The sequence below is a fragment of the Corella eumyota genome, chromosome 1 (genome assembly GCF_963082875.1).
Source record: "Corella eumyota chromosome 1, kaCorEumy4.1, whole genome shotgun sequence".
Classification (NCBI taxonomy): domain Eukaryota; kingdom Metazoa; phylum Chordata; class Ascidiacea; order Phlebobranchia; family Corellidae; genus Corella; species Corella eumyota.
This window is the reverse complement of record NC_137490.1, coordinates 13,349,399-13,362,341: the sequence shown is the minus strand read 5'-3', so window position 1 is coordinate 13,362,341 and position 12,943 is coordinate 13,349,399. Positions and strand designations below refer to the sequence as shown.

General features: G+C 30.9%; 1 protein-coding gene and 1 non-coding gene across 2 annotated transcripts; one reads left to right on the top strand and one right to left on the bottom strand.

The window, feature by feature from the left end:
• Positions 1-35: 35 nt before the first annotated feature.
• Trnar-ucg (transfer RNA arginine (anticodon UCG)) lies at positions 36-108 on the bottom strand. The gene has a single exon. It is a non-coding gene; the product is annotated as a tRNA-Arg (tRNA).
• A 2,335-nt stretch (positions 109-2,443) lies between these two features.
• Positions 2,444-4,066, top strand: LOC145763633 (uncharacterized). Its single transcript, XM_082575139.1, has 4 exons — positions 2,444-2,584; positions 2,702-2,895; positions 3,019-3,143; positions 3,258-4,066. The coding sequence occupies exons 1-4, from the start codon at positions 2,444-2,446 to the stop codon at positions 4,064-4,066; spliced, it is 1,269 nt and encodes a 422-aa protein (XP_082431265.1).
• Positions 4,067-12,943: the final 8,877 nt, after the last annotated feature.

The following is a 12,943-nucleotide window of genomic DNA, read 5'->3' as shown; positions in this document are numbered from 1 at the left end:
GAGCTAAGCATTTTAAAATGCTAATTTAAAAAAAATGACCACAGAGGGACTCGAACCCCCAATCTTCTGATTCGAAGTCAGACGCCTTATCCATTAGGCCATGCGGCCGACGATATCACAGCGCTAAATAGCAACTATATGGCCATGGCTCATTATTAAACTGTTTATACCGTGCCTCCGGCAATGATCCTTATTATATTTAATTATTTATTAACAACATTACAAAAAATCAATAAACTAATATTAAAACAAACACTTTATTATTTATCAATTTTTTATGCCATAATTATTTTTAGGCCTATTTTTAAATAATTATTACTGTAGGAAATTGTAATCGTCTTTATAAATACAAATAAATGCAACGTTGGTACGGTTTTTAAAAAAATATATATGTATTTACAAACTTAAAAAAAATATACCCCCTTTCACTAACTTATTTTTATTTACAAACCCAGCACATAACTATTTGTCGAAATTTTAATAATTTTAAATAAATCCAAACGGAAATCAAGATCAAGAGTAGTAAGTACGTAAAGTCAGTTAATGCAGTAAAGTCATTACGACAATAACATATTTTCGTCGATAATCCGTTTCCGAAAAAAATAATCTAGGATTTACATTAATTTTAACAATAGCCCAATGTCAAAATACATTTTATCGATTTTTTAAAATTAGGATTTTCCCAAGCAAAAGAGGCCGACATTTGTAAAACAATATAAATCGTTTTGCGTATTTGCAAAGACAGTAATTTTTAATTTTAGTGACAATAATTCATAGCCAAAATATAGATCGATTTGATTATATCCATCCAATAACCTTATCAAACAACCACAAAATGTGTGACGCGTGCAGCACCTGGTGTTAACCAGTTAGCCAAAAACTTACAAAATTTCTTGTAGGCTGAATATTAATATATAATGAGATTGACATGTAAATATTTAGGGAACACGTTGGCGTCTGGCAAAAAGAGATCTTAAAAAAATAGGCCACCTTAACGAACTACATTTATATGAAACCTATTTTAAATCCTTTTATATAAAGCTTTTTTGGAAACAAAAAATTTAATAACATAAAAGTTGATGATCGCTTAAAACTTGTTTATTTCTTAAACTTTCTCCGAGAAAATTATTTACGTAAATTTGTCTGAAAAAACTATTTACATAACATGTGTATATATTTTCTTAATTAATACAAATAAACAAACAAAGTTTTAGTTGTATAAAATTTCATGGAATTTAGGAAATATCTAATTACACCGCCCGGAAAACATATTGGTTCAATGCATTGTTCACGTAATGACGAGCTTTACCAAATGCATCATTATCAGAAAAGTGAACTTTTAATGATTATCGTTTCACATATAAGTAATTACAATATCATCAAAGTTGTGCGTTCTATCAATAGACGTCGGATGTAATAGGTAAACAATAGTAGTAAGCATCAAACGTTTAATACTATAGATTAAAACACAAAGCATTATCCGATTATGGTCACCTTACTTGAAAGTTATGCTTTCATTGTAGCTGTTAAACTATACTTACTAAAACAATTTTATTTGTTTTTGAAATAAACGAAACTTTACTTTAAACCAAAAATAACACAAAGAATTGTGATAATTAGGCTTTTACTTGTTTAGTTATTTTTTTAATTTAAAATTTTTTCGTGAATCAACTTTATGAAATAAAAAAATGGTATAAAACAAAATGCAACTTTTATATTAAAAAAGGTTTTGTTCACAAATAAATTTTATTAAAATTTAATTTGATCTATTTTTGCTAGAGTTGTAAGAAAATTATAATGCCATCTTAATATAATAAACAATATGTTATACTTTGCTATTTAATTCTCAAATTAAGTTAATCAAGTTCATGGGAAAGTTAGTGACTAGCGACCGTGTTGTATTTTAGGCACACCGCCACTGACTTGATGCCTTTGTAATCAGTCGTTATGCAAATAAGCAACTATCAGCGTGGCCTCTAAAATATCAAAATCGACGAGTCGGAAAATTATCTATACAGACGGAACCGGATCATTTTGTCCATTGTTCGCTATGTTTGCATTGCAGTCTAGTTTGTGCATCCCATACCGTTGCGCGTAGATTTCAAATGCAAAACGGGCTCTTGAGAAGATTTCTCTACGAAAGCCGGAGAGTCGCAATCCCGCGCTCGCCTTTTTCTTTTTTTTGTCTGGGCTTTTTATTTATTTTTTTCTCATTGATTTCTCTCCCTTATATAGCTCGATCGATTATTCCATATGGCATCATTCGGGAATTTGAGTTTCTCCCGATTCAGTTGGCTCGCTAGCGCAGATGCGTCAATAGATCAGAAGTTTATCAAAAAAAGTTTATGAAAATAAGAAGTATTTTAAAATTGGTAGCACCAAAATAAACATTTTATTATTTTTTCTTAGATTTTTTATAAATATTTAAAATAAAGAATAGAAGATGTTGAACTTCTCCGCAAATACAGTGGACCAGGAATACCAAAACTACGCAGTAGTGAGCCAGCAACAAACTGGTGCTAGTGAAATTTCGAACAGCAACGAAATACATTTTCCAACCGAAGCAACATCACTAAATCAAATGGTAAGATTAATTAAAATTTAAAAATAAAAATATATAGTTTCTATTTTTTTAAATGACAGTTTTAGTCGAATTTTTTTTTAAATGGCAGTTTAAATAGAATAAATTTTGATTTTATAGATATACTCAGAGGCTAATGCAAATAACAACAGCAATGCTAAAAGCGAAGCTAAAATTGAAAAGCCAAAAAAGAAAAGAAGAAGAGAACGCAGTCCGGTGACCACCAACAAATTGAAAAAAATCCGACGATCCAAAGCAAATGATCGTGAAAGAAATCGAATGCATGGCTTAAATGATGCCTTAGAAAACTTGAGGTTAGTTTTGTAAATTTAAAATTTTTTTTTTAACATGCTTTGATTTTTGAATAGTAAATAATTCTATAAACTGTTTTTTCTGAAAATTAGTTTTCATTTTTTAAACTTAAAATTTGATTTTAGACATGTTTTACCAACTTACCCTGATGAAACAAAACTGACCAAGATTGAAACTTTACGATTTGCTTATAATTACATTTGGTGCCTCAGCGAAATGTTGAAGAAAGGAACAGCTGGAAATCATGCTGGTGAGAACTAATTTTATTTTATTTTAACTAAAACTTAAAAACATATTATTTAACATAAATGGAAACCTTTTACATTTGTTAACATATTCTAAACCAGAATTATTATTTTCTTAGATGCTAAACTTGCGGCGCAAAATATGATGTCGGCCTTGGCTGCAGAAGGTCAACCTCAATTTGATGAAAATATGTTGCAGTCGGTAACGACCGATCCTGGCTTCTTATTTAAATGCCCTACTTCGGACAAAATGACCACGCCAGATTCTTCATACCCATCAAATTACACCTATCCCACTGAAACAGAAGCGGTACAATATTTCAACACCGAACAGGAACCAAAGGCTAACTTTCAACAGCAACCTCAGCCTATTGAAATGTCAGCACCATTGATTGGTCTGCAAGACCTTTCTGGGTGTTTGGCCGATCTAGATAATATTCAGGAACCATTTTGTTTGTCTTCATCCGAGTTCGACAATGTTAGCGAGGACGCCACTTCCAAAGCAAACGCATATTTCTCACAAGCCAACAGCAATAACAACAACAATTTAAACTGCGTAAATGGAAACATGTCATTGCCTGCTTCTTCGCTCGGCGTTACGGACTTTAACAACACATTGCAAATGCGACGCAACGTTCCATCCCCGATTACGCTTGGACACTCAAATATGCACAACTCGCAATATCTAACTCCCATAACGCCGCCATTTTCTGCCAAATCACCTCACTGTCCAAGCCCAGGCAATTTAGAGGCTTTTAGTACGTTTCAGCCTGGTTATTCAACGTATGGCATGCCACTTACCCCAAGCGATTCGGGCAGTCTTTGCGGCTCTTCTCCGTTTAACAGCCCGCAAAAACCACACCAACCTTTCGGCATGTCGTCCAGCAACTTGACTGTACCACATTATTCTTTAAACGCAATGCGATAAACTATATTTTTTTGTTTATTTATTGAACTTTCTTATGTCTACATTTTCTATTTATCATCTCATTATCACAATTCTTTTACAACACAACAAACTGGACTTGCGTGGATTTTTTAACAAAATAATTCCAAAGCAATATTGTGACATATATTTGTAAATGTTTTTTACACTGCCTTTCATAATTAACTGTGCCAATTTTTTGTATAACTGCCGAAAGTATTTGATATTTAATATTTAAATTATAAAATAAAATATTTTGCAATAAATATTTGTTGTTTCATATATATTAAAAAAGTGGTTTTAGTAAACATTTCCATTAAAATTAATCACAACAGCAGTCTAAAAATTGTTTTTAAAGTTTAGTTTTATATACAAATTGTTAAAAACGGAAATCTGTGGGCTAAGGTTATTTTTATTTACATCAAACTGGTTTGATAAATGACGCATCCATTTAAAATGCTTTTCCATAAATAAAATTTATTTTCAAACTGGTCGCGTGGCACATATCCTTTTAAACACCATTTCAAACTTCAAAGCTTCTTTCCGAAAAAAATCCAATTGTCTACGTGGCTTAATCTTCTTTTTTCGACGTCTGAACACAGTTTATGCGCTTGCGAGTGCACTCCGAGTCGATTCTGGTCCCACCCGGACCGCCAAGTCGACGGGAGACCAATTCATCTCCATGGATATTATAGTAAGCCCTTACGGCGTCGGCCCTTTAAACATTTTTAAAACGCTAAGTGTACGAGATACGAGTGAATGTGGATGATCACGCATGCATCAATGCTGCATAGAAATAAAACAAATTGTATTATAATAAATTCCGGAGGTCCCCACCTACAAATTGAATTTAGAATTAGTCGGTTCGCTATTGTCAAATTTTGTTCTTTAATAAACCTTTTAAAACAGAGTAGCCTGAGTGCAATTTCGTGTTCCATAATCAAATCAACTACGCTTGACGAATACACTAAAATAAAGTTAAAATTCGCATAATGAATAATATAAAAATTACGACTTTAGCCGAGTTTAAAAATAGCGTTTTAGCATCACTTACATATAACATATTCAACTCTTATACCAAACTTAAAATGCACTTAAATAAGCTAGTATTTTATTACATTAAAAAGTAATTATCCTTATTTTAACGGGATGAAAATTCGCACCTGGTATATGTGTCTCAAGGAACCAAAAACATTTTGTTTGCTAGAGAATATTACAAGTGTTATAAAACATTGGGGTGACCGTTACGCTGTTTTATCAATTGAACCGAGGTCGCACTGCGGTCGCGCTTTCGACGCGTGCCGTATATATGTACTCTTATTTCTCCCTATAGCATGTTGTTTGTTTAGCTTAAGCGCTAAGCAAGTGCTAACAATGTGGCGGAAACGCTTCGTTTTTTAATTTATTTCTGTTGTTTATTGAAATACTTAAACAGGCACTTGACGTAAGGAAATTAATTTTTTGTTTATTTTTTATGCGCGCAAAATTTTTTTCGGTAAATCCCACTCGGGCCAAAATGTTGGATTTTAATATTGAGAGTAGGTCGCCTTTAATAATTAATCAAGCGGTTTACTGGGGAAGTGCAACGGAAAGAAAAAGCACAAAATTTCACGGCCAAAATTAAAAATCGATTTTGGATTTTTCGAGACAAAGGCAAATTACATATAACGGTTATACAAAATCTTTCGAATGAACAGTTTTCAGATTTATGACCTGAAAACATGTAGCAAAAAGGAAGATAACAAATTTCGTCTAACCAGATAACATTCGTAGCATTGGCACATCTTAAAAGCATGTTAACAGCTAAAAATAAATTATTCCAAAGTCTGTTTTTTTTGCTTAATGGTTTAATACCATAGCTACGATTTTAACGGTCAATATTATTCCCAATTTTTATTTTAGGGTGATTTTCTTGCGCAAGAATTTCTGACAAATATTTATTATCAAACATGACGTCATGGGCCTGGTGATATTCGGCTTCACATTGTTGTTTAAATGAAAAAAATCGATCCTGCAAATATCCGATAATGAAACGTTTACTGCTTTTAATATTTACCCAAAGAGTAGTTCCTTGTTACATTATAATCGATAAGAATATTATACAATGTTACAAAATGGCCCAAAAGCGTTAATATTGAGAAACCCCCATAATATCTTTTTTTTTTAATCAAAAAAATATATGAGTATTTTATGTGTTTGGAGAAAAAATAATTATTTTTTCAATTCCTTCCACACAAATGCTTTTTAATTATTCTTATTGTAATACCGAGTGTATTGGTTAATATTATGTGGATTGTGGTTAAATTAGGTCAAGCGCAAACATAACAGGAAAGTATATTACATACGGTTCACTAAACACTGGACTGTACATATTAAAATATGAAAACATAAAATTCAAAATATCAAGTTTGCCTTTTGTAGATTTTTACAATTTTAAATACATAAATATTATATTGGCAATGTTTATATTCAATTAAACCAAAACTTGTAAATTGCGATTTTCCGAAAGTAAAACAAAAATTAGAGTAAAGCGGATTTGTAGTTATCTGTGGTTAATTAATTTGAAGATTTCTCTCGTGACCCATTTATGCAATAAGGTTGAAAATCAAGCAGTCAGGCGAACGAAAAACAAGCGCCTCCCCGCTTCGCGGCGAGAGCTTAAACAATGAATGCAAATTTGTGATACAAACTCTTACTATACAAGCAAAGTTTTACTAACTACGGTAAATAGATTTTAAATGGCTTGTTTTACGCGCATCAGTGACAACTCATTAAACTAATTTGATTGTGTGAACTTAGACTGACGTGAGTTTGGTAAAACAAACAAACAAAAACACAAACATTAAACTAAAAATTTAAAGTGTTGTTTAACATATTTATTGTTGCATGTTTTTACCCTAAAATTGCCTTATTTTTTTGTGATTTTTATATTGTTATTTAAAAATACTTTTTGTGTTCTCATGTGATATTCTCACAGAACTCTTCTCACGATGACGTATTGCTAATTATCGCATCATGTTGTCATGACGGGAGGTCGGGTATTGTGAGCCACTCTCACTATTTCATATTACGCAATTAAAAACGCGTTCGATTTTTTGCCTTTTAATCTTCTTGACACACGAAAATTGAACGATTCATTTTAAAAAGCGCTTAAAAGGTTTTTAAAAGGAATTACGATAAATGAGTATTTTTAATGCATCAAAAATAAAAACAAATACTAAATTAAAACTTTAAATTTACAAACTTAATTTATTTCTCAATAATTTGATAAGAAGTTTAGTTATTCAAAATTTAAAATTACTTAAACAGTTTATTTACGATTGGAACCCCACAGTAGAAATATCTCTTACAATTTTTCCCACATATTGTATTTGCACTTGCACTCGTTATTGTTATACGCTTCCGAGATTATAGAGCCACAAAAACGACGACGTTAACTAAAATTTCGTTGTTTAAATAAATTCGCAAAAACTGTGCTAATCCACCAAGACCATAGATACATCGTCGCAAATTCGGATATGAAACAAGTTTGAGTAAACATCGAAGTCAAATTAAAACGAGTGGGAAAACGAGAAATTCCCACAGATCATATGCGAATATGTTACAGATTAAAAATCGCGTATAATAACCATAATCCCACGATAAAAAACTAAATTTATATTCCATAAATGCAAATAGAATATTAGATAAGACTGGTATTAACTGTAAGACATACCCAAATAACAGTTTTGTAAAAAAAAATCCGTTTTTAAAGGAAACATTTTTAACTGTAGTTTTTGGTAAAATACATAATAACCAATCCACAAAAAATTATAATTTTAATAACATTATTATTCAGATTAAAAACACATTCAAATGGTCAATCCGCAGTATTAATTTATTATTAGAAATAAGTGCAATCAATGTGCATTGGTTGTCAATCATGCACGTTATTTAGAGTATGGGATAATACTTTAATGTTGAGATCGCATTAACATGGTCCTCTCCCGCGAGATTCGGGTTCGACATAAATTAATATCGGGCATGATAAGATACCATCGACATTGACATATGGCATAAGGTTAAATCGTCTTAAATTTTTTTTATATCGAAGTGATATAAATTTAACGTTCCCAAAATGTAACCACCATTGTCCTATGTATTAAAACTGTGCCGACAAAAATAAAATGGCTAGTGGAAAGCACGTATTTTAAAGCATACTTAGAGAAAATAAAAATTCCATTGTGGCAAACGTAAGCGTAACAAATAGGCTTTTAACTTTTGACACACTTCGTCGCGTGCCTGCTAGCTACAACAAAAGAGTTTGGAAATTCTGATTTAAAATGGGCTTGCTTCTTTAGCTCGCATTTAGCACAAGCTTAATTATGACCGCAGATCTTCGTACAAAAGAGTCGCGCGCAGACAGTATCCAGCAGGGCGAGGGAGGCAACGGTGACTTCTATTCCATTGTTGCCTCGCACACTTTCAGCCTTCTACTTACTTCAAAGCCAAAAGTTAACACAGTTCAACGGGTCGTCAGAGCCAGACAAATCTGTTACGGTTAATCAACCTGGCCTTGACCTACTTTTTATAATACACCGCCGTTGCTGCATATGTGATATGGGCTACAAAAATAAAAATAATTCAAATTTTGTGTATTGTGAAACGATAATCAACAAAAATATTTAAAAAGATAATAAAATAAACTGCAGTTGATATCCCGCTAATTCTCATAACAGCCATAGTCTTTAATTTGTAATGAGATTTAAAAGATTAAAAGTATGTAATTAGGTAGTTTTATTTGATATCATTCTATTATAATACCCGCGTGGTAATGTTATCTGCATATTACCCTATTGGATGCTTTAATACTTAAAGAATTAATGAGTCCAGCTACTGAAGATATCTAGACAATTACTTGAGTTGTTTTATACAATGTTATAATAATTAGCAATTTAATAAAACTGTTGGTGAATTCATTGCATGTGTTATTTTAATACTTGATGTGTTTAGTTGTGGTTATTATCGTAAACAAAACAATTCAACGTTGGGTATTATTTACATATTTTCACAGGTTGAAAGGTATTATAATTATTAACAGCATGATTTTACGACACGATGCAATTAACGCTATTAGTAACAAATGCTTGCAAATACATAATTAATGCACAGGACTGTTAAATATTATGTAAACATGTGTTGTTGTTGTATAACATATCAACTAATGACCGGTGAGTCTCGATTACAATAAGGATTAGGTATTGAGCTGAGTTTACGAGTCATAGGTACACTACTTTATAACAGTAATGAGCAATTTAGGAATCGCGCTTTAAAAACAAAAGTACTGCATTCGGTAAGCCATATGTGCAATCCGATTCGTTTTAAGTAAACAAGCATATGTTTACGAGGTGCAACTTTTTTTTTTATAACACAATGAATACCTGTTAATATGGTTCGCACTGTTGGGTTTTAATAGTCCCAAAAATATCCCCAAATTCGTAATAATTTAGAACTGTTAAAAATGCAGGCTTGCGCGAAGTTGGTTTTTACCAGTAGCTGAACCGTGTGGCATATTAACAAAGCTATGGTGCGTTTGGCGTGCTTTTCGTAATTAATACAACCCGCTGGGGAATGGTTTTCGTTAAAAAGCATGCTACCGAAAAAAAGTGCCATACGGACGATGGGATTTTGATTTCGATCGACCGCCCTTAAATCAGGGCGACCTTTTTAAATTAAATTCTTGCCAGAGAAAGTACAACGGCATCAAAAAATGTAATATAATAATTTTAATTCTATTGTTAGCACTTCCGAATATAACAATAGAATATTTATTCAAATATACCAATAACTTCTCATGGGTCATACTTATTTTTTTAATCGATAATCGGTCAATAAAATTCTGTACTTCATCATTTAAGTCCGTGCGTTTGCCAGCCAGGCTTACAAATCAAACCGATTATCGAAAGTCGAACTTTAAAGCAAATCTCCGCTTGTTTTGTTACGAACCTTTTGTCTTTAAATCGACTTTTGTAATCACGTAAATTACATCATATTACGCCTTTCGAGTTGACCGCGTTGTATCCAAATGTATAGGAAGTATCAGTAAGATTATAACATTAATTGCAATTCCGAATTTGCAAATCGAAACAAAAGAATTGTGTTTAATATTTTTAAATCATGTTGTAAAGCTAATTGTTTACTTAATTTTTGACATACATAATTAAGTTTAAAATACATTTAATGAATTAGACGAAAACAACTTACAAATTTAAGTACATTTTAAGTAATGAGCAAATAACGTCAAATTGCCTTAATTGTTCAGTTTATTGATTGAATGGTATTTTAATTTTTAATGTTAGTCCATTACAAATGTTTATACCAAACGGTCAAGGTAAGGTGAACTTAAAACATTGTCAATCAATAACTTTTGTTGGCTATTTACAACTAAAAACAACACTCAAGGTAAAAATTAAAGTTTAATAGTTCAAAAAAATTATATTTTTGTATCCACGATGTGGTAAGGTCGTCTACACAACCAAGTCGTGGCAAATTATTTTGTCTTTTGTATTTTTTGACAAAAAAAAAAAACTTTCCAAAAAACAGAGCATGTTTTAAACCAAGGCCTTATCTGTTGTAGTGACATTTTGTAACTTATTTTTACAAAATTGTTATCAGTTTAAATACCGATCCACGCTTCTTCAGTCCGCTGTGTTTGATCTCATTTTTTGTCGAGCGATTTTTATCGTCGTAAGTGAAATACGCTATTAGGAAACTAACTGTATGGCGAATTACACCATTTATCAAGGGTACCACAACAACTAGCAAATAAATGTGTTGTTTGATTTGAACCCCTATTTTGCTAGCAACTTAATTTATAACTGAATAAAGTATGTAATTGCTAAACAAAAAAATCGCACACATTAACAAAACAAATAAACTTTAAAACACATACATGACTCGAGTTGTTGGTATTTAAAAAAAGAAATTTTAGTGTTAAACATTCCATGGATCTAAACTTGTAAATATAACTTTTAGAAATGTATTGTAATACAAATAAAAGGTAAATGATAGCTAATAAAAAATAATTAAAATCATGTAATTTTTTAAATAAAAGTATTGAAAACGTAATACCCATTTAATTTAAGCTAAAACAAATTGACCTAATATGAAAAAGGCAACAACTTATGTTTATCTATATAATAACCAAAAGCTTATCTTAATCAAATTAACAAATAATAAGAATAAATTATTTACAATCATGTAACTATATGTAACTATATTTTTTAAGTGTTCAACACTTTTACACGAGCACCAGCTAATTAAATATAAAAATTCTTTAATAAATTACAAACAAAACATTTAGGTAAATGCCTTAGAAACATGGGTATTGACTTAACATCCGCGTTTATAAATAAGAGGAAATAAAAGCATGCCAATCTGAAATTGTAAAAGACTTATGACTCTTGAAAAAATATTAAAAAAAAAATATTAAAAAAAAAATTCAGTTATGCAGTGCGAAGGGTGAAGGAAAAAGAAATATTAATTCTATCGAAAAATGACCCTCGGCGGACACCAAGCGGCAATTTAATTCGTGGTTTAAAAGTTTGATCTCAACAGAACGGTTGCAGTACGGGCCATAGGCAACTATTTGTACAATGAACTTATTAAACACACAATAACTTAAAAATAATACGCATCTTTGGTCTTTTTTATGTTTTAGCCAAAAATATAAGTTTAACTTGTATAATGTAGCTAACATAAAATTTGGTGAACAGCAAAGACATACTTGTTAATTTGCAAGTTCAATTTCATTTTATTTCTTTTCCACACTTTTTTGTCTAAAAATTTGTAAAAACAGTTAAGTATTTTATAAAACAATACAATGTACAAATATTGTAATACCTGCAGTTTTTTGTAAATATCCATGTTGATTGCTCTAACGTTATCAAGTTGTTCTTGTAGTGTTATTAAACCGTAATGATTTTCTTTGTCCAATGTATTAACATCCAGTTTTAAGTTTTGTTTGATAAGATTTTGTTCGTTTATTTTATGATCAATATTTTGGTACTGTTGGTAAAATGATAAATATTAATTTTTACCAGAAATACATTTAAAATGCATTAAAACTTTTTAAAATTTAAAATATAGTTTTTGATACTTAAAATTTAAAAAAAATTAAACCTACATATGTTGCCTTTATGTTTAATGGCAAATCATCGTTTTCGGAAATTACTTTTCCTGATTGAACCTGGAGCTTAAATTTAGTAAGCTTTTCAAGCAAAAGTTGATTTTCTTTCTCCATTTGTTCAGATTTTTTCTGAATTTCCAAACAAGTACTTTCGAGATGCCTTGATAAAATGATGCCAACATTTTAGTTAGATTAACAAATTGACTTGTAATTAATATAGTCACTTGTACTTTATACTACCTGGTTCTTTCTTTTAGATAATTATTTTGGTACAACAAACTTCGAATCTTTTCCTTTTTATTTTCGTTGTCTGCATCGTTTCCATTTCTCAAGCACAAACTACAATCAGTCACAGCAATCTAACAACATGTACCAACCGGTTTTAGCAACCAATCAATATACTAAAATACTATTTCTACTACAAAACCTGGTTTTGAAGTTCGCCTTCCAGTAAGCAAGAGTTTGTGTTTAAACAATTCAAGCCAGATAGTTGATCGTTTGATGCATCTGCTTCCTTATTTCTTAAAAGAGATAGATATTATTTGAGTGAAATCTATTGTTTATTGTTATGTTTTAAATACATTGTAAGCAAGACATTGCCAACATTTAGACCTGTCATTTGTTGTTTATTCCTATTAACAAAACGTAATTTCTAGTAAACAATACAACAGTTACCTAATTTCTGATGACCGCCCTACGCTGTCCTTAGTATT

Bases quoted from the DNA above. Each gene is read 5' to 3' on its own strand.
- LOC145763633 (XM_082575139.1), top strand. From the start codon at position 2,444: ATGTTGAACTTCTCCGCAAATACAGTGGACCAGGAATACCAAAACTAC. The intron at 2,585-2,701 runs GTAAGATTAATT...TTGATTTTATAG, and splicing joins CAACATCACTAAATCAAATG to ATATACTCAGAGGCTAATGC. The intron at 2,896-3,018 runs GTTAGTTTTGTA...ATTTGATTTTAG, and splicing joins GATGCCTTAGAAAACTTGAG to ACATGTTTTACCAACTTACC.